The following is a 25,459-nucleotide window of genomic DNA, read 5'->3' as shown; positions in this document are numbered from 1 at the left end:
AACTTCTTACTAACTTGACCCACATAATGAGAACCTTAATGTAAAGGCTGTTGGAGGGAGAGCAAATTTAATTGTGTACCACAGATGTTTTAATAATAAATTGGTAGATTATAATGCATAAGGGACTATTGTAATCATTTAGTCTGACCTCCTCTATTACACAGACCATGAACCTTCCCTGAATTAATTCCTTATTGAATGAACAAATCTCTATGAAAAATATTTTCTTAATTTAAAAACTGTCAAGTGATGGAGAATTCACAGCAGCTGTTGGTCCAGTGATTCCTTGCTGTTTAAAATTGTTTTTTATTTCTAGTCTGAACTTCTCTAGTTATATGGCCAGAAGGTACTTGCTACATAACCTTCATGGGCTTGAGTGTATTCCCAAAGCATTCCTTCTTTGGGATGAACATCTGATTTGGTCTTTCTTGGTCTTATACGACCTGCCTTACAAAGCAGACGTATGCAGATTCTCCCTTGCACTACTGGAGTTTTTTCTTTTCTTACTATCTGTTGAGTTTGGAAATGCATCCTTGAAACTCTCTTTCATGTTTCATTCTTTCTGGCAGAATGAGTTTCTTCTCAATCTTTATTTAAAAAAGAATGTTTTACTACTACTACTGAGGTAGACACATCATAGAAGTAGGGTCGGAAGGGACCTTGTAGATCTTCAGGTCCGATCCCCTGCCTGGGCAGGAGAAAATACTGGGCTCAAATGATCCCAGGCATCTAGTCTTCTCTTAAAACCCCCCAGGATAGGAGCCAGCACCACTTCCCTTGGAAGTTGGTTCCAGATCTTAGCCGCCCTAACTGTGAAGTAGTTCTTACGCATGTCTTATCTAAACCTCCTCTCCAACAACTTGTGGCCGTTATTCCTTGTTATGCCAGGGGGCGCTAGGGGAAATGAGGTCTCTCCCAAACCCTTCTGGTCCCCCCTATTGAGTTTGTGGACTGTCACCAGGTCCCCCCTCAGCCTTCTCTTGTGAAGGCTGAACAGGTTCAGGTCCCGCAGTCTCTCATTGTAGGGTTTCTGATATTTGGTCTCTTATGTATACAGCCTCAGAGGAAGACCAGAACTTTCTGTGCATACAAGTCGAGATGTAGCTCCAGTACTGAAAAACCACCAGACTTTCTTCTGCATTTTCAGTTGCAGGGAACAGATCACCTGCTTTCCATCAAGCAGATGGAAAAGTCTAATCATACATCATATGGCAGATACAGCCTAGCTTCTTGGCTTTTTAGTAGAGCCTCTTATGCCAGAATTCAGAAGAGAGATAATATCTGCTGTTAGCTTATGGGGGGAGGGAGGAGAATCTGTCTCTTTCCATATATTATAGGTCTGGTTGAGGTTTTTCCCCAGGTTAACTGTATCTATATTAGTATGGCAGATTATCACATTTCTTCAATACTGACTGAAGCTAAGGCTGGCAATGTAGATACTCCATTTGTCTCTGCTTATTTGATAGCATTAGTGCACTAAGATGATGGATTTCATTTTGAGGGAAGGGACTCTTCTGCATCCTCTTGAAATGCATTGTTTTCTTATGGGGTCTAATCCAATTTTAAAGGTTCCATATTAAACACTTATTAAGATACCTCCTTACTAATAAATATTGATTTACTAATGCATCAAATTATTTATCATTTTAGTTTAAATATCGTCTGAAATAATAGGTTTTTTTTCTTGGGAGCTTAGTACTACATTTTCCATACTGAGATGCTTGGAACTTGGCATGTGGAATCAGCTCCATCATCAAGTTTTAAATTAACTCTAAGCATTAAGGGGAATAGGAAAGTGTCCTTCAGTCTTCTGTGTAGCTCTACTGTAACCCAAAGAGATGGTAGCAGAGCCTTTAAAGTATGTGTGTATACACACCTTTACTCATGCCACAGCTCAGTTCAGGAAGGCAAACCTTTTGTATGTATTTTTATTATCTAATGTCTAGCAGAAATAAGTTCAGAACCTTCTGTTAGCAGAAGGCTAAAATATATCAGCTACAAGAAGCAGGGAAATAAAAGTGCAACTCCAGGTTCATTATTTCAGCTCACTCCTGCATAGCTGTGGTAGATTCATTGTCAGAAAATCACAAAGAAATCTGTAAAGCAGCCACCTGGTCATCTATAAGTACTCTGTACAAATTTAAACAAGCTGGGCGTTAGGGCTGTGCGAGGCTTCGGTCAGAGCTTCGGATCCAGAGAAGCTTTGGACGCTTAAGGGTCTGAAGCAGCATGTCTGGGTCAAAGCGCTGGTCTTGTTAGGCTTCCTGAAGTGGTTTGGAGCTTCCAAAGCGCCTCTGGAGCCGCCTCAGAGATCTGGCCATAGGGTATAATGGAGAAACAATAAAATATCTATAACTTTGTTGTTTTTTGTCCAATTTGGATGAAATTTTCAGGGGTGGTAGACTCTGTAGAGAGCATGAAGTCTGCCAAGTTTCAAGAAATGTGGTGCAGGGGTTTGGGGGGAACCACACTCCAAATTCTTGAAATCAAAACTCCTGTCACATTTGTGTTACAACACAGGGGGGGTCAAAACTGCAGGGATGGTAGCTCCTGGTGATGCCACAAAGCCTGCCAGGTTTCAATAAGATTGGTGCAGGGGTTTGGGGGGAACTGCCCCTCAAGCTGTGGACAAGCAAAACTCGTGCAATGGATGGCAACGTGAGTGTTCAGGCGCAGCAGGGTGACAGCTGCAGGGATGGTGGCCCCTGCTGCAGCCAGGAAGCCTGCCACCTGTCAAGGAGATTGGTGCAGGGGGGTTCTGGGGCCCTGCACCCCTAGCTGCTGACAGGCAAAACTCGTGACATGGGTGCTTGTGGGACTGTGTAACATACACAGTGTCACCCATGTCATGAGTTTTTCTTGTTCACAGCTTGAGGTGCAGTTCCTCCCAAACCCCTGCATTGATCTTCTTGAAACTTGGCAGGTTTCATGCTCTTAGCAGAGGCTACCATCCCTGCAAGTTTCATCCAAATTAGACAAAAACAACAAAGTTATAGATATTTAATTGATTCCCCATTATACCCTATGGCCAGATCTCCGAGGGGGTTCCAAAGCTTTGGAGCCGCTTCGGCTGGATCGAGGTGGAAACCTGGTTTGGAGCTCCAGATCAGATCACTGCCATCTGAAGCCGGACTGGATTGCTGCCGACTCACACAAACCTACTGGGCATCCCATTATCTTTTGATGTTAGTTGTAATAGATGGGTGTTTCTCACTGAAACAGCCAGTGCAGTTATTTACTCGGTTTTTTGTAAAGACACAAAAAAAGGGCAAGCCTGACACTCAGATGATAATGTTATGGAGCCATGGGCTTTACTACAAATTAGAATAAGACAATTTGTGTGCCTTATCTGAAAATTGTTTTGAAGTAAGGAGGTTTGCCAGTCCAACCTGCTCTGAATAAAGTCTTAACTGGGAAAAGATAGGAGATAAATAACTGGCACTTAGTCTGTTCATTTATTCTCTGAATTCCTCTTTCTTCAGCATGGTTATTATATTTAGTCTTAGTGCTTAATTTTCTTTGCAAATAGAGATGGGTTAGGTTTCCTAGGCTATGGAGATGTGTCAGTTGGTGGCTTTTTGGGGGGTGACCTACACCTCCCCTGCCCTAGAGTGGCAGATTTGGGTCACCAGCAAGGTGGCAAAGAAAGATCCAAAATGTTGTGCTGTAAAGATGTTATAGCTCTAACAAAGGCAATATGCGGGTTAGATAGGGATAAGTTGTTTTTTGTTTTTTTTCCACTTCTGTTGGTTGTTTATGATGGCATGTGTTTTAGAAGGGCTTGGTTATACAGGTAACCCTTGCTTAGCGTTCTTAATTGGTTCCTGAAAAAAAAAATATTAAGCGAAATGAGCGTTAAGCAAAACTGAAAGTATTTGATGACCACAAGTGTTTTTAATGACCCAAGATGGAGAGCATTATAATGAAACTCTCTAAGCGCTAAGTGAAATCAGTGAAATCTTGGGTTGTTGTATACTTTTGGTTTTGCTTAATGCTCATTTCACTTAGCGCTCTTAATTGGTTCCTGAAAAAATGAGCATTAAGCGGGGGTTGCCTGTACATGGTCAACAAATGAGTGAAAGCTAACAGCTGGCACTTTCTGAAAGGCGCCTTGAGTTTAGAACCACTGCTCTGGAGGCTTGAGATCCAAGAGTGAGAATTCATTAAGTACTTTAAAGAAGCAGAATTTCCAGAGAATTAATTGTCCCATGGATATCTTTGGAATGCCCCAGGGAAGAATATTCAAGACTTCTAGAGTAAATGAGGCTTAGTTTCCCTAAATGTAAGAATATAGAGGTACACTAATAATCATCTTTGGCAGGTTTTTCCATTCCAAATCCTTGTATTTAATAATGGAGGGTTATTTTTTTGTTTATACTAAAAAGATAAGAATTTAATTTAATGTGACTAGGATAAGATATGCATTAAAGGGAAATAATTCTGGTCCAGTGACATAATGGCTCTTTTGGTACCACTTAGATAATGTCTCTTGATTAGTCCATTGCTACAAGTAATACTGTTCTAAAATCGCACAGACCTCTCATTTCTTCAAAATTTATTTCTGTGGTTTTTTTTCCAATAAGTGTATAGTTTGATCTTCACTGAGAACCTCTTGAGATATCATAGTGTCCAGCCAAGAAACTGTAAGTATCAGTAGTTTGGATTGGTTAACGATAGAGATGCACCAATATATCAGTGTCATATTGGATTAGCACCAGGAACATCTCCTAGCTAAAAAGGAGGCATACACCCAATGGAAGGGAGGGGCCATCACCAGGGAGGACTATACCGTGGTTGCTCAGGGCTGTAGGGGGGTGGTTAGGAAGGCCAAGGCAGAGATGGACCTGGGACTAGCTACCCAGATCAAGGACAACAAGAAGTCCTTTTTTAAATACATAGGAAGTAAAAAAACAACAACAACAAAAAAAAAGGTACTGGGTAATGTGGGGCCTCTGCAAGACACGCTGGGAAATCTGGTCATTGTAGCAGGCAGCAAAGCTAACTTATTTAACAATTTATTTGCCTCCATTTTTCTGAGCGGGGACTAGATTGTTCCCCCACTTTTCCCCCCAGCCTAGGGTCAGTGAGGACCTAGTCAGGGAATTTTTGGAGGGACTGGAGATATTTAAATCAGCTGGTCCGGACGATCTCTACCCCAGAGTGCTGAGGGAATTGGCAGAGGTCATTGCGGGACCCCTGGCACGGCTTTATGAGCACTCCTGGTGCTCTGGTATGGACTGGAAAAGGGCCAATGTGGTTCCCATTTTCAAAAAAGGGAGGAAGGAGGACCCAGGAAACTACAGGCCAGTCAGTCTTACCTTGATCCTGGGTAAGCTTTTTGAGAGAATTATTCTGGCGCATGTCTGTGAGGGGCCAGCAGGAGAGATTATGCTTAGGGGCACTCAGCATGGGTTCATTAGAGGCAGGTCCTGTCAGACCAACCTGGTGACCTTCTATGACCACGTCATGAAATCCTTAGACGCAGGGGTGGGGTAGCAGTGGACATAGTCTTTCTGGACTTTAGGAAGGCCTTCGACACACTGTCTCACCCCATTCTCCTTAAAAAACTAGGAGACTGGCGTTGACACCTACACAGTCAAATGGGTCACTAACTGGCTGGAGGACCACACCCAGAGAGTGGTGGTGGATGGGTCTTATTTGACCTGGAGAGATGTGGGCAGTGGGGTTCCGCAGGGCTCGGTCTTTGGGCCTGCGCTGTTCAACATCATCAGTGACTTGGACGAGGAGGTAAAAAGCACCCTGTTCAAATTCGCGGACAGCACTAAGATGTGGGGGGAAGTAGGCGTGCTAGAACGGAGGAATAGGCTGCAATCGGACCTGGACAGGTTACAGGGGTGGGTGGATGAGAACAGGATGGGTTTCAACACTGACAAGTGCAAGGTGATGCACCTGGGGAGGAAGAGCCAGCACCATACCTACAGGCTGGGGAAATTGCTTCTCGTCAGTGCAGAGGCTGAGAAGGATCTAGGAGTCATCATTGATGCCAAGGTCAACATGGGCCGGCAGTATGGGGATGCAGTCAGGAAGCAGATCCAAGGAGGTGATACTCCCCCTCTATGTGACACTGGTCAGGCTGCAGTTGGAGTACTGGGTCCAGTTCTGGGTGCCACACTTCAGGAGGGATGTGGACAGCATGGAGCGGGTCCAGAGGAAGGCCAGTTGCATGATCAGGGGGCAGCAGGCAGGCCCTATGAGGAGAGGCTACGGGACCTGAACCTGTTCAGCCTCCACAAGAGAAGGCTGAGGGGGGGATGTAGTGGCCTTTTACAAACTGGTCAGGGGGGACCAGCAGGCACTGGGGGAGTCCCTGTTCCCCTGATCGCTACCAGGAGTGACAAGAAATAACAGTCACGAGCTGGCAGAAGGTAGATTAAGGCTAGATATCAGGAGACGGTACTTCACTGTCAGGTCGGCTAGGATCTGGAAGCAACTTCCAAGAGAAGTGGTGCTGGCTCCTACCCTGGGGGTCTTTAAGGGGAGGCTGGATGAACACCTTGCCAGGGTTGTTTGAACCCAGTATCCTTTCCCATCATGACTTGATGATCTTCTTAGGTCCCTTCTGACCCTACCAACTATGAAACTATAAAAGGAAAACTAATGTTATTGGTCATCGGCCTTTTTTGGCTGGCATAGCTAATAATGTCACCAATAAATACCATGTGCGTACACGCAGCTGCAGCATGCACATGGCCAGGAATGCAGCAGCCTGGCAACTTAAGAGAACAGTGTCCAGCTAGTATGTCGGGGGGGGGGGGGGGAGGGCATGGGTTCAAGGTTCAGATCAAGGTTCCCATATTGAGGGAGGGAGTGGGGCAGGTGTTGCCCAGCCAGAACAGTGAATGTGACCCTGGGGCTGGGATCAGGACAGAGCCATGTGTAGCTTTTCCAGGTCAGTGGGGAGGGAGATGGGTGGTTCCTTACTGTTGCACGCATCCCCGGGGGAGCTTTGTGTCTTCCCCCTCCCCCCCAGATTTGTGTGGGGTAAGGGTGGGCTGCCTGCTGTGGGCTTGGCCAGGGGCTGTGCCAGCCTCTTCCTTGTGGGGGGGAGGGGCTGAGCTGGGGGTGGGGTGAGCTTAGCTGTGTGGGGTGGGTGGCAACACCTGAATCGGAACCCTCCAAATCGATTTGGAAAGATTTGGTGATTCGGACATGCAGCTTTAAATGTTTTTTTCTACATGCCTCTAGGTAGCAGGTGGCTCGTGAATGCTGTGATGCTGGTAGATGGAGTGTCCTACAGAAGTGGGGGCTCCCCATTGTGCTTGGCAGCGGACCCAGAAGTGGACCAGAAGCACTTCTGGTCCACTTCCGAGTCCTCTGGAGAGCACATGAGGGAACCCCCCCCCCCCCCCCCCCCCCGTGCCCTCCCGGCTCAGTGACTGGTGCCTCTTGGGTCTGAGGGGGCGACCGGAGGTCTCCTTGTGGCTGATTGCTGAGCGGGCCTCCCATGTGCTCCCCAGCAAACGCAGAAGTACTTTTCGTTTATCTCCAGGTTTGCCACCGAGCACGCGGCGGGCTGCCACTGAGCATGCGGTAGACTTCCCCACACTCCTGTGGGACACTCCACCCGCCCCAGTATCAGCGTTCATGGGCTGTGCTGGTACCCCAAGGTATGTAGAGAAAACATTTAAAGCTGCGTCTACGTCCGAATCGCTGATTCTCCGAATCAGTATTGAATCTTCAGATTCAGAATCGGGACAGCGATTCGAATCGACTAATTGAATCACTGCCCCTGATTCAGGCCGAATCTGAATCCAAATTGAATAAGGCCCATTTTGCAAACCCCTAGTGTCTTTCAGAGAATAATATAGGCTTTTTCACATGTGTTTTTAATTTGTAGAATATCTGATACTTCAGGGCTAACACAAGTGTATGTCCCCCTCAGGAAGACCTTCTCTTTGGAAAAGAACTCCTGAGAGAGAGACATGGTGATCCATTATTTGTTTAGATTTATTGAAGAGTACCACTTGTTCCACTGACCATCATTGTATTTAGTTTTGAAATAGTTGATGTGTGAAAGCAATGCTATAGTTGTCTTTGACTTTTTGAAATGCTATAGTTGTCTTTGACTTTTAAATTATGACATTAGAGTAAAAAGGATACTGCTGATTTTGGTTACTGAAGTCCCATAAATGAGAGGTATCAAACACTCTTTCCTGTCCTGAGCTAGATCTGAACCATGGGGATCCAAGCCAGGGCATGGATCAGCAGGGATAGCAGCTCCTGCAGTGGGGGTGGTGATGGTATGGCAGGCTGTGTGACACTGTGTCAACACAACCCTTGCTCATCTTCCTGTTGCTGGTTGGCTGTGTCCACCAGGACCCAGCAGCCCTGCATTCTGTGTTAGGCCTCACTTGCCATCCCTGGTAGTTCAGTGGGCTGGAGGAAATGGCTCAGCGGGCTGGCTGTTTGACGCCTAAAATGAATTATTTACTGTCAACTGTTGTTGGCTTAAATTTTACATTTTCTTCATTCTCTGAATGTGAAATGAGCTTGGTTTTGGCCCATTTGTTTGTCTAAAATGCTTAATTGTGTTTGAAACTGCATGATACACAGTTTGTCGCAGATCAAAAACCACAAGCATAAAGGAGGCTTGGAAATGCAAGACCATTTTTGTTTTTCATCTTCTAAATCAGCTTAGTTAAGAAAATGTTTAAGAAAATGTGTATAAAAAAAAAAAAAAGAAGAGGATAATGACTTCCTGCAAGATAAATATCTCTGAAGTAGAGACAGAGCCACTTATTTGCCAAGTGATTGCTGATCTGAGACTGCATTTTATTACAATAAACTTTCTTGTGCGCTACCAAATGATTTTTTTTGTTTATTTTCTTTTGGATTTTAGTGTGTTATTGATAGTTGTGCACACTGCCGTTCTCAAGTCCATTCTCTATGTCAATGAAAAAATTGTTTACTATGTTTTTGCATGAACATGTATTATAGCACTGCACAAAGATCTCAACTGGAGTAGGGTGCCATATAAATCATCAAAGGTGGGCTAGCATTTAGACTTTTTGCTTTATTGAATTCAAGTTCTGTTTATTCAACTGAAAGACACAGTACAAGTTACATTACTGTTAACCTGTGAGTTCACTGGCAAAATATTGTAGTGTGCCAATGTGAAACTTCATCCAAACCATGCTGTTGAAAAAGAGGAAGACTTAAGGATATAAACAGGAGTGGCTTTGAAGTTTGAGATGAGACTAAAAGCTTCCCTGATAAACTTTGTAAATTGGTTATTGAAGTGATTGTAAGTAAAGCTAACTTTGCTTTTATCAGGACAGTATTTGGAATGCAGGGGTATTTCCATGTCCCTGACGAGAACTGTGGAGAGAGGGGTTTTTTTCTGCCTCTATTTTATTTTGGCCCTGGGCAGCTGCTTTGTAGATGCCTGTTTGTGTAGAATGGGTGGAATGATTTTCCAACCTTACTACTACTCTCCATAGAAAGATTAGAGTGATTCTTCAGCATAGCTTTCTTCTGCATACAGTTGCCTGGAGAACTCTCTTTAGAGAGCAGGGATAAGTGCATGTGACAAAGGGGACTTTTGCACAAGGTTGGAAAGGGGCACAATATTTCCTCATGTCTAATGTGACCATATCACAAAAGATAATGGCCATGTTTGTCTGTCATGATTGTGTGAAAGTTAAGTTGCGTATTTGTATGAATTGACCATTGTGATCTATTGTCCAATATTTGTTTAGCCAACAAACTTGAAACATAATGCAATAAGTGATTTATCTGGAGTATAACATGTATAATTATTGTACTTCCTTAATATAAAATGCCTTTTTTAGTATACAGAAAATACAAATAGAAATATTCTGTGGGAGAACAGAGATTGTATAGCATGCATTCCATTTCAGACTGTGAGGTTAAGTGGTTGTTTTATTATACTACACTCTTAAAGAAAGTTTAGCGCTCTCTTACCTGAATAAGCTCTAAGTAAAGTTTCCAGGGAAGAGAAAAGTACATCTGTCAGCTAATCGCTCTTAACTGAAAGGGTAAAGCTATAAGATTTGTGCTGTGCCTGAAAGACCATTGTTTCTTTGTGATCTATAATGTAAAGCCATATCTGTGTGTCAAAACAAAACAAAACAAAACAAAAAACCCCACAACCCCAAAACAACTCCCCCCTAAAACAAAAACAACAGCAAAAAAACCACAACCCCCCAACAAACAACCCCCCCAAAAAAACAACCAGACAAAAAACCGTACCCCACTCTACTTCTTTTAGAATATTTAATTGATTTATTAGAGCCAAGCTTTTGCTACAAGGGGCCACTGTAATTCAGTCTCCAGCAGGGGGAAAAGCAGGCTGCAGGCTGCAGGCTTGCTGGAGCAAATTTTGGGCATTTTTCAGGGCAGGCTTTCCCATGCCTGTGACTGAGGAAGCCTTCCATGGGGCTGATTACCACTGAACAGCACTACATAGGCTGTTCTTCAGCTGTTTTAAGAAAGTAAAGCTCACCTGAGCCCTGCTTTGCTCTGCTGCCACATGGAAGTGGAGGAGAATTTCTTCCTCCCCTTCTGTGCGTGGTGGGGCAGAATGGGGCTTAGGAGACCTGGTGCTGGGTGCCTGCCTCCACAGCCTGGCCAGTTACCTTACCTTACCACAAAAGTTCTTCAATTCTGTTTTAATATTAGACTTAACAAGTAAGTGTAGTTCATAGTAGGGGAGTGAGCTACTGAAAGTATATAGAAGAGTAACAAAAAGAACCAGATAGAAAAAAACCACATGCCCTTATGCCAGGGGCAAAATATGGCCTGCTAGGTACTTTCATTTGGCCCATGGATGCCCACTAACTGATTGAAGCCCACCCAGCCCATGTGGGTGTAAGGGTCTGGCCCAGCCAGCACATAGCTTCTGGACAGGGCTGCTGCTGCCATTGTTGCAGCTGCCTGGGGACCTGCTTGGCTTTCTTGGTCTTCTGCTCGCTTGCTCTGGGCACCAGGTAGGAAGTGGCAGGGGGGCTTCAGCTAGGCAGCAGCACAGAGCTTGGGGCTGGTGTCAGCACAGAGCCTGTACCCAGGGGGCCAGCAGGAGTGCAGAGCTTGAGTGGTCAGAGTGCGAGTGTGATGGGGGGATCCCCCACAAACTTCCCCCAGTGGTGCATAGACCCTGCTGTCAGCAGCAGCAGCAGGCAGCTAGTGCTCATGCCCCGTGCCTGGCAACGTGGAGCTCTGGCCAGCGCTGCATGTGGTGGCAAGGAGTGCAGCCAAGCCAGCCTGCCTCTCTTGTGTGGGGCGCCCCACGGCAATCATGCAGCTGCTGGCACTCGTGCATCACCAGGGGAAGCCCCCCATGCTGGAGCTGACTGCTTTCACTGCTCCCTGCCATGCAGATCCTGGGGCTCTGCCAGAAGTGGAGGGGAGTACTTAACCCTCTGCTTCTTGGCAGTCCTGGGACCTGCACAAGTGGGAGTGGTGCAGCCTACTCCAGCACGCAGGGCTTTCCCTAGTGGTGTGCGAGTGCTGGCAGTTGCATGTACACTGTGGAGAGTCCTGTTTGATAGAAGCAGGCTAGCCTGGCTGTGCTCCTTGCCACTATGTGCAGCGCTGGCCAGAGCTGTGCGCCACTATGTGGCAGTGCCTACGTGGGGCATGAGCCTGGCCACATGCTGGTGCAGCTGCTGCTAGCAGCAGGAGCTGTGCGCCATTGGGGAGAGCATGTGGGGTGGTCCCCACACCCTACCTCACACTCAACAAATGCCACACACCCACACCCTGCTCCCACAACACACCCACATATACACCCCCCAACATACCCTATTGCCCCCACTCCCACCCACACTCCACCGTATACACAGCTACCACCAGCCTCACCACACTCCCCCCACACACAATATACAAGAGCAAGAATTTATTTTGGAGGTTTTATGCAATCATCACTATATACACTACACTAACAAAAATCATGACAAATATTTTTTATAATAAAATTAAAATATGTTATAATAGGTGTTTGACTTCCAGTATATGATTTGTTTATTTTTCTGGTTCCAAGATAGCAACACTTCCTTCCCAAAAGAAATATTTCTAGAGGGCAAGGGGCAAGGGGACAGAGTCCAGTGGCAAAGGCCAGGGGTTAGGGGCGGGACTTCTGGTCCCAAGATGGCGATCAGGGGGCGGGGCTCCTATGAAGGAGCAGGCTGCCAAAACTCATTTGGCAGCCCTCCAGCTGAAATGACTGCCTGTTTCTGCCTTATGCTCTGGTTTTAATTTTAATATTAAAAAAGCTTTATCTACTAGGCTTTACCCCATTGTGCATTTGTAACTTTTAAGCCTGTTATACAACTTTGTAAATGATTTAATATCTGAATCTCTCTATACTGGGAGGGAAAAATCATATCCAGATTGTCCATTGGCAGTGGTAGCTGGCCTTCCTAACTGGAACGAATGAAATGAGACCTGACAGATTCCATTTCAGTCTCTGCCTAGTGGTGTTTTTTCAAGTAGGACAAACAAGCAGTGTGCCCATCTGTCAGAGTAGATTACTTAATCTTTCTTGTTCCTAATCAGTCAGATTTGTAACCTGAAGTCAGTTTGTGTTTACATGCCAGTTTAACCAAGACTTGCCTCCATGTTATTTTGTAGGCTTGCACACTACCCTTAACTGTGTGATTTGGGCTAAATACAGACACTCAAAAAGCCCAAGTCTGAATTGATTCAATTTTTGCAGGTTAGTCTAACCTACATAGATTGAACCGATTTGCAAGTGAATAGACATTCACTTCTGATTCCAGAAATGCAGCCAGAGGCCTGCAGTAGCTCAGGCTACAAGCATTAGAACAAGCCCTCCCTTCCCTTCTGCAGCAGTCGCAAGGCTGAAAGGAAGCTGACCTGGGGGTGAGGGGAATGGCCAGGCCCTGGCAGGCCACTGAGTATGATTGAGGAGGGGTTTAAACCCCCATCCTGGCCTGCAGGGACAAGAGCTGGGATCTGCCTGGAGGGTGAAGGGGGAGCCAGCCATTGCCAGACTCCGGCCCAGGCAGCACGTCAGGTGAAGGGGGGGCAGGGAGGGGAATTACACTCCCCTATCTCCCGTCTTGGGCATGGGCACCTTGCTTCTAGAGTGGCAAGCATGGAGGAAAGCCAGGAGACCCCAGCTGGGGTCCCTTTGCCTGTGGGATAGAGGAAAACCAGGAATTTTTAATCCCTCTCCCTGCCTGCCCTTTGTCTGAGGCACTGCCTGGGTGGGCTCTGGCCATGCCCCCCCCCCCGCTTGAACAGAGAGCAGGGAAGTAAGCCAGACAGACCCAGGATGGAGTCCCTGCCCCTGCTGGCCCCAGCCCCTGCCCCTGCCCCACCTCCACTCCCGGGGGTCAGGGGGGAAGTCTGGCAGGGGTTGCTTCACCCCTTTCAGGCAGATGGGGTTGCACCAGCCGGGTTTTCCACCCCCACCCCATTGTTAGCCAGCTGTCACTGTTCCTGCAGGGAGTGGGGGGCAGGGCCAACCCTGCTTTGCTCAAGCAGACAGCACAGCCCAGGGCTGCAAAACATACTAGGATGCTGGGGGCTGTGATTTAACTTGAACCAGGAAGGGGTCTGGGACAGAAGTTCCATACATTGGTTTGACTTAAATCAGCTAAGTCTGATACTACTTTCAACCAGGTTTATCTTAAACCAGTTTCAGCCATTTTGAACCCAGTTTATGTGCACAGAGCTTCTGTTCTGTTACAGTTTTAAACCAGTTTCTGATCACTTAAACCAGTTTATGTGTAACTTGTCCCTAGCCCTGAAGACTGGAAGGCACTTCAGCTGAGTTGGGGAAGCAGGAAGGGCAGATGGTTCACAGAACGTGGGGTTTATAACCTCTAGCCTGTAGCTGTATTTGGCCTGCAGAGCTGGGATGTTTGGCAGCCTTGGAGGACTTCGTGCTGCACTGTGGTTGGGTGGTGGAGAGCTTAGCTCATGCTGTGTTGTGGGCAGGAGGGCAGGGAGAAATGGTGGGTGTGGTAGCAGTAGCCATGTGCTAGCACCTGCTCACCTGAGCTGGATCATTTCAGTCCACTGCCTGAAAATGTTTCTGACTGCTGCCATGGAGAGTTTGCTGGTATCTACAGTTTCCTGATGTGTGTACCACAAAGGTAATATTAAAACAATCTTGCAGAATTTTGTGGGCCCTTGTCCTTTCTCTGGGGTTTTACTGTAAGAGTTTGTTTTTCTTGCAAATTGTCAGTGATTACAGAAGAATTTCTCTTCAGGACATGGTGTTTCTTGTAAAACAAACAAAAAAGCAATACAAATTCATAATGTTTGTGGTTTCCCCAGATGAAGCTTATCCCTCTAGCTTATAGTCAGCCTTTTGACTACTGTCCTATGTTTATATCCCAGGGATATTTTGGAGAGGAAAAAAGATTAGCTATGTGAGTTAGTCACAGCTGGACTGTTACCAGTAATTAATGTTTTTTAATGATCTTTAGCTACAGGCTTTTCAGCAGTTCTGTAAAATTATCTGCCAGGTATCCATGCTGTAGCCATACTGGCCTAGAGTAGAGGTTCTCAAGCTCTAGACCAAACTCAAAGCAGAAAGCCGAGTGGCACGTTGGGCAGGGGAAGGGGATCAGAGTGGTGTTCGGGGGGGGGCCTGGGCTTAATTTGTGGTGTGCCTGCCAGAGAAGTTGGCCCTTTAACAACAGTCTGTTTTTAAGATACTTTGTATATGTCAGTTGTCTTGCCACCTAATTGCTGGTATGTTTGGTATAGAAAGTGCCTTCTTTTGCTAGGGCTGCTTCTCATCCAGGGGCAGCAAAATCTCTTGCGCAATATATTTTCCCAAAAGGAAAGATTTCCCAAATTTTTGTTACCTTTTAATATTGCTGTGTTGGGAGGACATAAGCCCAAGTATAACTCTGCATTGTTCCTGCTTTCAGGAAGGCAAGATCTTGTCTGGACCAAAAGAAACTGAATACTTTTTGAAGCTCTAAATTAGGGCCATCTAATTGGTGGCTTGCAAAGGATTAAATAGCAGCCTGTGGGCTCCCACCCTGATATAATTTCCTCTACTGTTCTGACTTCAACAGCCCTTGGAGTCTCCTCCATCCTCCAGTTCTCTGTGCTGCACTTGCTCCAAGGGTTAGTGCAGCATAACACACTATAGGGCACTTAGGGTGAGGCCAGAGCTGTGCAGCATGCAGTGCAGTGGTGGGATGGTGCCAGCATGATGCGGGGGGTCATCCATATGGGGTGCTGCGTTGGAGGTGGACATGTAGTGCAGTGCGGTGGAGTGGTCTGTATCATATGGATGTGGTGTGGGGTATGTGGTTCCTGCTAGTGTGGCCTGTGGGTCATGCAGCCCTTGACTACTTAGAAATTGGACAGCTCTTCTGTGAACATGAATGTCTTTTCTCAGACTATTAGGAGAGTTGGTATTAATAGATTTGAAGAAAGCTTACTTGCATATAATTACTCTCTTTTGTCACCTGAGAGTTCCTTGGAAGCAGCTTTATTAGTAATGATGAGAACTTTTTAGTTTTGATATGTCCCTTGAACTTTCTTTAAAAAGATTGGTAGTAATAGTGGTAGAGATTCAGTGGAAAAGAGAATGAAACCTTAAAGTAGAGGTATTTACAAGAGATAGGGAAAAAAACTGAAGTTAATAGGCTCCTCTGTAATAAGAAGCAATAGGAAATCTTAACTTGCTGAAGATATGATCAGTCTGAAGTATTTATGAACAACCAGCGCATGTTTCTGATCTGAAGATTTGCTCTAACTCTCTTAATTTTAGAAGTTAATGGAAAACTGGAAGAGGGCAAGGTTTAACTGCTTCTAATGGTACTGGAGCAGTCCAGAAACACCTGTCCCTTGCATAACCTGCAAAGTCCTTTTGTACCAGTAATAGTGACAACCCTTAAAAAGATCCTGGCATCCCCCTGACCTGACTCCAGTTACTCATGATTTTATGACAAAGATTTTGGATTCAGCTAACACCAAAGTCACTGTGTTTTCTTGCTACATTATTTAACCTCATTTCTACTTTGCCCTCCATACATAAAATAGGGATATGTATGTCCTACCATGAATGTTGTAAGGTCTTTTGAAGAGGTTCTATAGAAGTGCAGAATATAAGAACTTAGTAACAACTCATAGTCTGCAGCAGGAGTTAACAAATAAGATTTTTCTTTTAGCAGCACTTACCCTGTTGAGTCTGTAGACACTGATGACTGTTGGGCAAATAATCAGAAAGGTTATTATGTTGGTAGTATCTACTCTGATAGTATACCTGAATTTATTTTTATAAAATGAAGACAAAATCAATTATTGTCTTTCTAATAAGATATTGTAGTAATTTTGACCATTCCCTATTAGTTTATAATCTGAAGTAGTAGGTTATTAGTTTTCCTGTTAACTCATATGTATGTTTTGTTCCTGGTAACATACATATATGTGTGCTTTCCTAGTTTTCAGGAGCATTGTTTCATTTATTTTTTCTATATACTTCTTGTGTCTTATTATTTTTAATATGTCACTTGTTTAACTCAACTCAATTTTCTTCTGAAAAAATCAGATCCGTTGTTTTATGTTTAAGATTTCCCTTTTGGTTATATAAAAATATAAGTAACTTGTAATTACCTGGATTTGCAACACACATTAATTCTACTTTAGTAATTTCAGTAGCCTGAATTGGGAACTTTGTCTTTCCTTTCAACAGAACTTGATTTTTTTAAAAAAAATATTTAGTTTGAGTTCTAGTAATTACCTTGTGGGCATGGACTTATACTATAGTGCACCAATAAGTCTATAAATTGACTGGAGAACAAATTAGTAAAATATGCATAGCATTTAGGAATTTGGCATTGTTGTGTTTTGAGAAGTATGACCTCTAAATCCACATAAACTTCTCTGCCTTTTACTTCTGCTGTGTTCATAGATTCCAGAAGGGCTTCGTGTATGGACTTCAAGCCTTGGAGATAGCAGAATATTCAGCAGAAGGTAAAGAGGAGCTCTGCCTTCTGGTTTCATTGTATGTGTGCTGGGATGGCTGGCATTGTATGGTGGCATTTTAGAGAGAAGGAAACAACAATGTGTAGCAGATTTAAATTATATAAAACAGACAGTGGCATACTGGTAATCCAAATTCTGGGTAAAACTGTTTTACATAAATTAAACTGAAGCATTTCCAGCACCTCTTCCTGAAAATTGGAGTGGTAAGAATTTCTTATTTGCAAGATCAGAAGTAGAAGAACAAAGTGTGAAGTACAGTGCATTGTCTCCATTCTGAATGAAAAAGATGCCCTTTGTACTTACTTTCATCTCTAAGGGATATTTCCTTCCCACACTCATTTCAGGACTGGAAAGGAATATCTTGGGAGTAGCATCTTAATTAGTTGCTGTATGTTAATTAAACGTTTCTGCCACATCTCTCTCTTTTTCTTTTTAATTCTTAGCGGAAGGCATCATAGGGGCTATTACATTTGATTGGAATATGTGTCACAGCTTTTGTTGCATCTGTTCATTTAGTCCACCCAGACCCAAGGTGGAGGATAGTCTGCTAGTGACAAATCTGGCCACCACCTCCACAGGCTGCACTAGTAGCAGTGGTGAAGTTCCAGAATGCCGAGGCAGTCCAGTGCATGCGTCTTACCTGTTTGCTCGGGAGTATGTCTTTTTCGGAGCTCTTCCCCTATCACCATGCAATAGAAGATTTGGAGCCAGGTTGGAATACCTGTGACTGCATGGATCCATCAGCCCTTCTTCCTTGCACATTGGAGGGAATACTTCCGATACACAAAAGTTACTCAGACATTTTTGGCCCTCTATCTTATGGCCTTCTCGATCTTTTTCTTCCTGAGTCCCCCTGTGGAGCTGCCACTGCTCCCTGTGTGGGAGAGGACTGGCCCAGCTCTCCAGCTCTGTCTGCATGGTCTTGGATGCAGTGGGTGGGGCTTGGCATTGGGGAGCTCTGGGGCCCCACTCGCCTGAGCTGGAGCAGTGCGAAGCTTCACCTGCCCACCTGCAGCGCCACCTGCAAGATGGAGGCTGGGGTGGGTGGGCCTGCCCCCTCCCCTTCCTTAGGACTTGCCTCGGCCCTGGGGTCTGAGACAGCTCCTCCCCAGGCTGGACCAGGCCAGACTGGCCCAGGCAGACCCCTTGAAACCTGTTTACAGCCCCCCAAGGAGTTGTGTACCCCTGTTTAAGAACTGCTGCTCTACCACTAGTCATGAGCACAGGATTCCTCCCTTTCCAGGGCTCCAGGGAACTAGTCTAGATAGCCATGCTCCTCAGGCTGTACTTTGTCATAGGGCTTTGTCGCATCTCAAGTGGTAGCCTTTTGCTAGTTCATTTGAACTGCTGTTCCACAGGCTGAGAGATGAGAGGCTACGCTTTTGTTTTCCACTTCATTTCATTTTTGTATCATCTCTTTATCCAAAATAGTTCTGTCTTGTGGGTTCATACCTTGTATCTTGTGGATCAGTTCTGGTTAACCATTTAATGAAGTTATCTTGTTACTGCTTTACTTATAAACAGTATTTGTACTGGGTGAAAGGGTGCAGTACTTTCAAACACAAGTCATGAACATGTTTAGGCATAATGTTCTAAATGTGTTTGCGGCTTGTTTTCTTCTGAACTACTTCTGTACTTCAAAAATATTCTATTTTTTTCCATTTGTGTTCTATTTTTCATTACCTTTCTGATTTCTTTGCACTGGCTTCTTTCTGTGATTGTTCAAATTTTCATTTGCACCTGAGCTTTAGGCCACTTGTATGAATAATACTTTTAATCTTTGGATTCAGGCATTTTAATGTCTTTTGAAACATTGTAATTTCTTAAGGATGCACTCCTGCCTTGTTTTGCTATTAAAATTAATGTCTTTAGAAACAGTTTTGTCATTTACAGGGATAGTTAAGTATGTAATGCAAATACTGTGATTTTACTGGATCAAGGTTGGAATGTAGTTCCTTATCTTGGGGTGTGTGGCAGCCCGATGAATGTGTGGTGAGGGCTGCCCTGCTAATGCCAGACACGCTACTCTTGTTAGCCACCTCCTGTTCGTCATCTGGGTCGTGTAGTCTAATTTGTGTTCCGTTCTGTTATCTCCACTGCTTAGCACTTCTTACAGTATCCATTGTAACAAATATGGAGTTTCAGGGATAAAGCAGCAAGATAATGACTTGACTTCTTCAGGCATTCTTTTTAGAGGCTGTCACGGATGGCCCCGCGAGCGGCCGTGAGCTCGCGAGTGCCCCTTTGCCGTGCCAATTAGGGTGGTCTGGCACCCTCTACTTGCCCGCCACGTCTTTGCTGTTGAGGTTCAGAATGGGAGGCTGCCTGCTTACACCTAACGGCACGTTGATGGTATCCCCTCCATTCCAAAGTGGGGGGTACTCTCACCCCAGCCTTATGGGCAAATGCGTGCCTCTAAACCTCCCCTTTAGCATGCCCCAAGCCTTGCAGCTGTCCCGGGGGACTTTGTCTGGTCCCCTGCCCCTCTGGTGCTCTCCCTCTGGCACCCTGGGCTCATCACCCGCCTGGCGCCCCTGGGCCGGGCTCTCACCCACCGGCCTATTACTGACGCCCTCGGGTCTCCCTAGCTCCTCTCACCCCTCCCGGGGTCTCCGCCGCGCCCTCTGCGCTTGCGGCCCCACTTGGGGTCTCTGCCACGCTCTCCGCGCTTGCGGGTTTCCCGCGCTTGGGGCTCAGGTGGCCGTAGCCGTGCCTGGCCCCCTTGACCCTTTCCTGGGTCGTTTCTGCGCTGCGCCCTCTCCGGGGCCTCGCCCTCTCTGGGGCCAGTACCGCGCTCTCGGCGCTGTGCCCTCTCCGGGCCGCGCCCTCCCTGGGGCCTGTACCGCGCTCTCGGCGCTGTGCCTTCTCCGGGCCGCGCCCTCCCTGGGGCCTGTGTACCGCGCTCTCGGCGCCGCGCCCTCCCTGGGGCCTGTGTACCGCGCTCTCGGCGCCGCGCCCTCCCTGGGGCCTGTGTACCGCGCTCTCGGCGCCGCGCCCTCCCTGGGGCCTGTGTACCGCGCTCTCGGCGCCGCGCCCTCCCTGGGGCCTGTGTACCGCGCTCTCGGCGCTGCACGCCTCCCGCGCTTGGGGCTCAGGTGGCCGTAGCCGTGCCTGGCCCCCTTTGGCCCTTTCTTGGGTCTTTTGCCCCACTGGGCAAAGTGCCACCCTTACGGGCCGGGGTCCAACCCCGTGCTCCGTGCCACTCCGGCACAAACCGTTGTGCCTCACTGGCACTGTGCCCCTACTGGGCACCCGGAGCCCCCAAACTGCTGGGGAGCCCCGCTGAGGCCTCCTCACTCCCCTACAGCCTCACCCGGTCCTCCGGTTAACCATAACTCAAGCCAAGCCCGAATGGCTGTAACAAAACCAACAAAGAGCCTACCCGCTCGTAATGCAAACTCTCAGCCCCTCTCGGGCTCCCAGCCCTACCTCTTATCAGGGTGTTCTCATCCCTAGCATCATCGCAGCCGGTCGGTAAGGTAAGGCTGCAACCCCCGACTCTGGCCGCTCAGCTCAGCCACAGAGCTCCTGCTCCTGTGGCATCCAGAAGGGTACTGCTAGCTAGGCTTTGGCCTAGCTGTTTATAAGGGCCTAGCCCTGCCCCCTCCTGGCCACATGACCTGCCTGGTTGCCCTAGCAACCCCCATCTGTGTTGCTCCAGGGTGCTTCAGCAGCCCTATTCCTCCTGCTAGTAGCAGGCACCCTGGTGCCCTGTTACACCTCTCCCCTTCCCGGGGCATCTCCTTAGGAGCGGGGCGCGGGAGTGCCCCGCGACAGAGGCAAGAATAGAAAATCTGGTATCGTTTTGGTATTGTCACTTTGAAACTTTTTGGCATTGGAGATAGCTGTGGCAGACTGTCTTTTGAGATTGGCAAACAGCTGAATACTTAATAGATTAGGAAAAAGAAAATCTGCAGGAGCAGGTTTCTGCTAAACTGAATTCTGCTAAAACTACCATTGCAGGGTTTTAAGTTTCTTATATAGGTCCCAAAATGAACTAGTCTAAATTAAATGAATTTCAGTAAATTCTTTAGGTAAAATAACAAAATACTCATTTATAGATTCCTAACTTTTTCAGTGTTTAGCTGGTGCTGGGTGTTGATGGAAACTAACTATCAGGGGCACTCTTGAGTTAAAACTTGCATTGTTTCACTAAACCCAAGTGAGGAAAATGGCAGAGAGAACATGTACCACCTATTCTATTTAATTATTGCCCTGTTTGTATCTCAGTGCCAGAGTTTGAAATTTTAGGAGTCCTACTGGACCAAGGCCTACTTTGTGCATCAACCCCTGCCTCCTTCTTCCTCCCTTCCCCCCCCCCCCCCCCATGGTAGGAAAATTGGCATCATCCTTCCTAGTCAGACACAGACTTCATCCCTTTTATTCATATTATTTATTATAAAGGGCCAGGGCTGTACATTGGGGGTAGGCAATTGTTTCGGGTGGAGGGCCACTTAATGAGTTTTGGTGAGGTGCTGAGGGCTGCAAAGGTAGCTCTGCCCCTTGGCAGGTGTCCCACCTCTTGGTTGCCATCTTGTAACTGGAAGTCCTGCCTCCTAACCCCTGATCTTTGCCACTGGGAGTCTCTCCCCTTGCCCAGGAAGTACTCCTTTTGGGGCGGGGGGCAGTTTGCTTGCATATTGTGTGGAGGGGTAGGGGGTGTGTGGTTTGGGGAGTATGTGGTTTGGGGGATGTGTGGGTATGGTGCCAGGTGTGGTGTGTGGGGGCATGGGAGGTGTGCGGGGGTATATGTGGGTGTAGCATGTGTGTGGTTGAGGTGTGGGGTATGTGGGACTTCTGGGTGTGTGTGGGTATGGTGCAGGTGGGGTGTGTTTGGGGTTTCACATGGCTATATGTGGGGTGTGTGGGAATGTTGGATGTGTATATGAATATGATTGGGTGGGGTGTGTGTGTGTAGGGCTTGTGTGTGTGGTTGAGGTGTGGGTATGGTAGGAGTCAGGATGTGGGTATATATCTGTGGGGTGTGTGGGACAGTTTTGGGTGTGTGTGTGGGTATGGAGGGGGGTGATGGGAGGGTGTGGGTTGGGTGTGTGTGTGTGTGTGGGGGGGGGCTTCCCCCTGCCTGCTCCTTGCGATGTGACTGAGCCCAGCTCCTCTGTTGGGGAGGGGGGCTGGGGAAGGGAAGGGAAAGGGGCTTGGCACTGCTGGCCTGGTTTGCAGCATGCTGCAAAGAGCAGGAAAGCAGCTGCTGCCACTGGCAGCAACAGAATCCCCTGCAAGAGGGGAGAGGGGACAGGGAGCAGTCTGGCATCACCAGCTCTCTTAGTCTCTGTCCCACACCTGCCTGGTAGGCTACAGCCAAGCTTGCGCTGGTTCCTGCTGCTGTTGCTTCTCTCTTGCCTGCCTGCCTGCCCAGTTTTGTTTATAGGGGAACATTGGAGTTGTGCTGTTTCTGTGTGGTGCCTTTTACAATTTACACCACTCTAGAGGAGGCACTGGCAACATATTTGCTGTGGCAGCGTTACTTAGCTCTTGCTGTGGGCCACAGCCCCACACAGCTTTCCTCTATTACTCCCTGCCCCAGTGATCAGCAGATGCAGAAAGAGCCAGGCGCTAGGAGCCTGTGGATGCTTCCTCTGGTGCAGGAAAGACTAAATTGAACAGGGCAGGTGCTTGGACCCTCTCCACTGTGACTGGTGTATGCTGCAGATTTTCTGAGCTGCTATGGGCCAGGTCCAGTTTCTTCATGGCCCAAACCTGGCTTGTGGGCCATAGGTTACAAACCCCTGCTCTGGACAGTGTTGCTAGATATCTGGTATAACCTTAGTAGAACAAGTACTTTCATATTATTTAGAAGACGAACTGTCACTATTACAACTTGCAAGCACCAGCAATTCACCATAGCAGTTCCTGAATGCAGGTCATTAAATTTTACCTGATAATACCTAAATTAAGCTTACATGAATTCAAACTAAGTTGCCATGACAAATATACAACCTAGCTGAATTTTGAAGAGGGCTCATAAAGTAATGTCTTAGAAGTGATTGTTAGTGGTTAGAGCAACAGGCTAGTTTCAGGTCATCCTGGTTTTTGTTAATGCCATTGCTGTGATTTTAGGCAAACTGCTTTGGCTCTCCATTAGCTTGCTTGTAAAATTACTTGACACAAATATTCTGATACTTAATAAAATTTAAGGTGGTGTAAATCCTCTGAAACATGCTGTGTTTGGTAAAACCTTGGACCTGTGTGCCACCCATGTGGCCTTATTTATTCAGAGGGAGACAAAGTGCAAAATAACATCAGGAACAATGAATAAGGTTGTTTTTGCATTTTACAAAGAAGAATTGACATAAAACCAGGTAAGCATTTATTTCACTTTACTGTATAGTAAGAAATTAACCTTGTGGATTTACAGAACTATTTTTCACCTAGGTCAACTGGCAAATGCTGGATCCAGGAAAACTTTAAGGCAGAACACACATCTTGTATGGTTCAGTTTTTATTTTTAAAATGCCTGGTAAAATAACATAGTTTATGTGGCTTTTAAGTTCTATATAATAAATATAAATATCTTGTTGCTACAGAAGTGTATATGTGACAGGCCCAGGTCTCATGTCAGCCTGCCCACCTGTCTAAGTAGGGCAGTCCACCCAGTCTTTCCTGCCATGACTTGCTGTTTCTTAACCTGGTGTAAAATGTGGGAGGCTGCCCATTTAAGATCCTGATGCCTAGGGGTTTACATATGGCTCCAACCTTCCCTTACTGTGTCCCATGCCTTGCAGATGGCATCCAGTTTATTCTTGCACCCCAGCTTCAGGCTGGGCCAAACCTGATCCACTGCTGCGCCTCTTGCACACTGCCCCTTTTAGGGCCACATTCATACCGCCCCCCTCACACTGGAGCCTCTTCTAGTCTACACTCTCTCACAGGGCCTCTTGCATGCTGCCCCTCACTGGACTACCCTCAACCTACTTTGCTCCCTTGAGTGACCCCCTTGGGCCATCAGGCTTGATTACTCTCATGTTGGCACTGCACATGCAGCCCTTTGGATTGCTTGTGCTCCCCTACACTGTGGCATAGTCCTTGTGCCTAACACTGGGCTGATTCTGCCCCTAGCCCCTCACTGGGCGACTTTCCACTTTCACGTACTCATAGGGGTTGGCCTATGTGCCATTCAGGCATCCTTCAGCCCTACTCACTACACCCCCTCATGCGGCCCTTTAGGCCAGCCTTCAGTCCTACTCGACACCTTGCTTACGCACAGTCCTTCAGGTCATAATGACACCCCCTACTCTGTGCGGACTCACCATACTTTACTGCCCCCCTCTGGGGCCATTCTCCTGCCCTCTCTCCAGGCCATTTTACTACAGCCTCACTGGGGCCCCTGGGGTCTTACACCCCTGTGGAGCTCAGATGTCCGAAGATATGGTTGGCCCCCATGCCTGTCCCTAAGTCTGGGCGACTCATCAGGATGTGGAGGCTGGGGTTTTAAGGTGCCCCTCCCTGTCTTTCACTGGGGAGGCAACTAGCCTGGCATTTCTGGGGAGCTCTCCTGCCATGGGTAGACCTACCAGGCCATCCTTCCCCAGCAGGGTGCATTTTTCAGTCAGACCCAGAACCAGGAACCTACTGCCATCCCTGTAGTTCCTGCCCTTACCTCCAAGGATGTTCCAAGCAGCAGCTCAGCCGGGTGATGTTTTTCTGGCTGCCAGAAGCAGGTTGCTGCCTCTGCCCTGTGGGCCTAGGTCTAAAATGGCTGCCTCATCAGGGCTGGCCCGCACCTGTCGGCTGCCTGCTCCCAACCTTAAAGTGGCAGGCACCCAAAAGTGCCCTGTCACAGTATATTTTCTAAATAGTGAATTATTAATGCTTTGTGGAAGTTCGTTAGATAGAATTACTTGTGCTGTAACCTACCAAAGGACTTTCTTGGGTATTCTGTAGCATCACGTTCAAATATTTAAAAAAATAAATAAAATGTTAAGAGTCTAACAGTATACTTACATATATATCTTACTTAAATGTGAGAACGCGGCTAGTTAGGTACATAAGGAATCTGGTATTGCCCTTGTATGCATAGTTCTGTATAATGAAAAGCATGCTGTATTTATTTGCAGACTACATGCCTTTTTCCTTAGCAATAGCCATCCAAAGTTGGGCTGTATGTTTTAAGTGAGGAAACTGGGTTTTTTGTTGTAGCCATGTTGGTCTAAGGCCATAGGCAGGGCAAGGTTCTTCGGTAGATGTAATATCTTTAAAGATATTAAGTGAGGAAACTGATTTTTATAGTGGCTTAAGGATGCTTACATGGCTGTTGAGGACTCTGCTCCTCTTCCACCTTCATGGACCAGGGACAGAGTCCACTCATTAGTATCACTCCTTGTCAGTTCCCTCCCCTTGTTGCTCAGCCAAAAGCTAGAGGGTTGATCCTTTTTGAGCCATTGCTGAACTGGAAGTAGTTTTTGCTTTAGCAGCAAGGGGAGAGGGAGTAATGCTGACAAGTGGACTCTGCTCCTGCTCAACATGCAAAGCATTTAGC

General features: G+C 46.7%; 1 protein-coding gene across 3 annotated transcripts in view; it reads left to right on the top strand.

Moving 5' to 3' along the window:
* The window catches only part of CDK19 (cyclin dependent kinase 19), a 201,312-nt gene that overhangs the window by 23,344 nt on the left and 152,509 nt on the right, over window positions 1-25,459 (top strand). Inside the window, exons 2-3 of one of the 3 annotated variants that reach the window (XM_090037957.1) lie at window positions 7,511-7,628; window positions 16,889-16,950. The exons of 1 other annotated variant lie outside the window; for it this stretch is intronic. Coding sequence is in view for 1 of the 2 variants with exons in the window: in XM_090037941.1 (XP_089894067.1) it covers window positions 16,889-16,950 (62 nt within the window). In the remaining variant the exon portion in view is untranslated. The remainder of the gene's footprint in view (window positions 1-7,510; window positions 7,629-16,888; window positions 16,951-25,459) is intronic. One more of the 3 variants, XM_090037941.1, reaches the window with a different exon arrangement.

Source organism: Crocodylus siamensis, chromosome 1, assembly GCF_052110815.1.
Source record: "Crocodylus siamensis isolate JL-2025a chromosome 1, ASM5211081v1, whole genome shotgun sequence".
Lineage (NCBI taxonomy): Eukaryota > Metazoa > Chordata > Crocodylia > Crocodylidae > Crocodylus > Crocodylus siamensis.
Note: the sequence above shows the minus strand (reverse complement) of the source record. Positions and strands in the feature narration are given on the sequence as shown.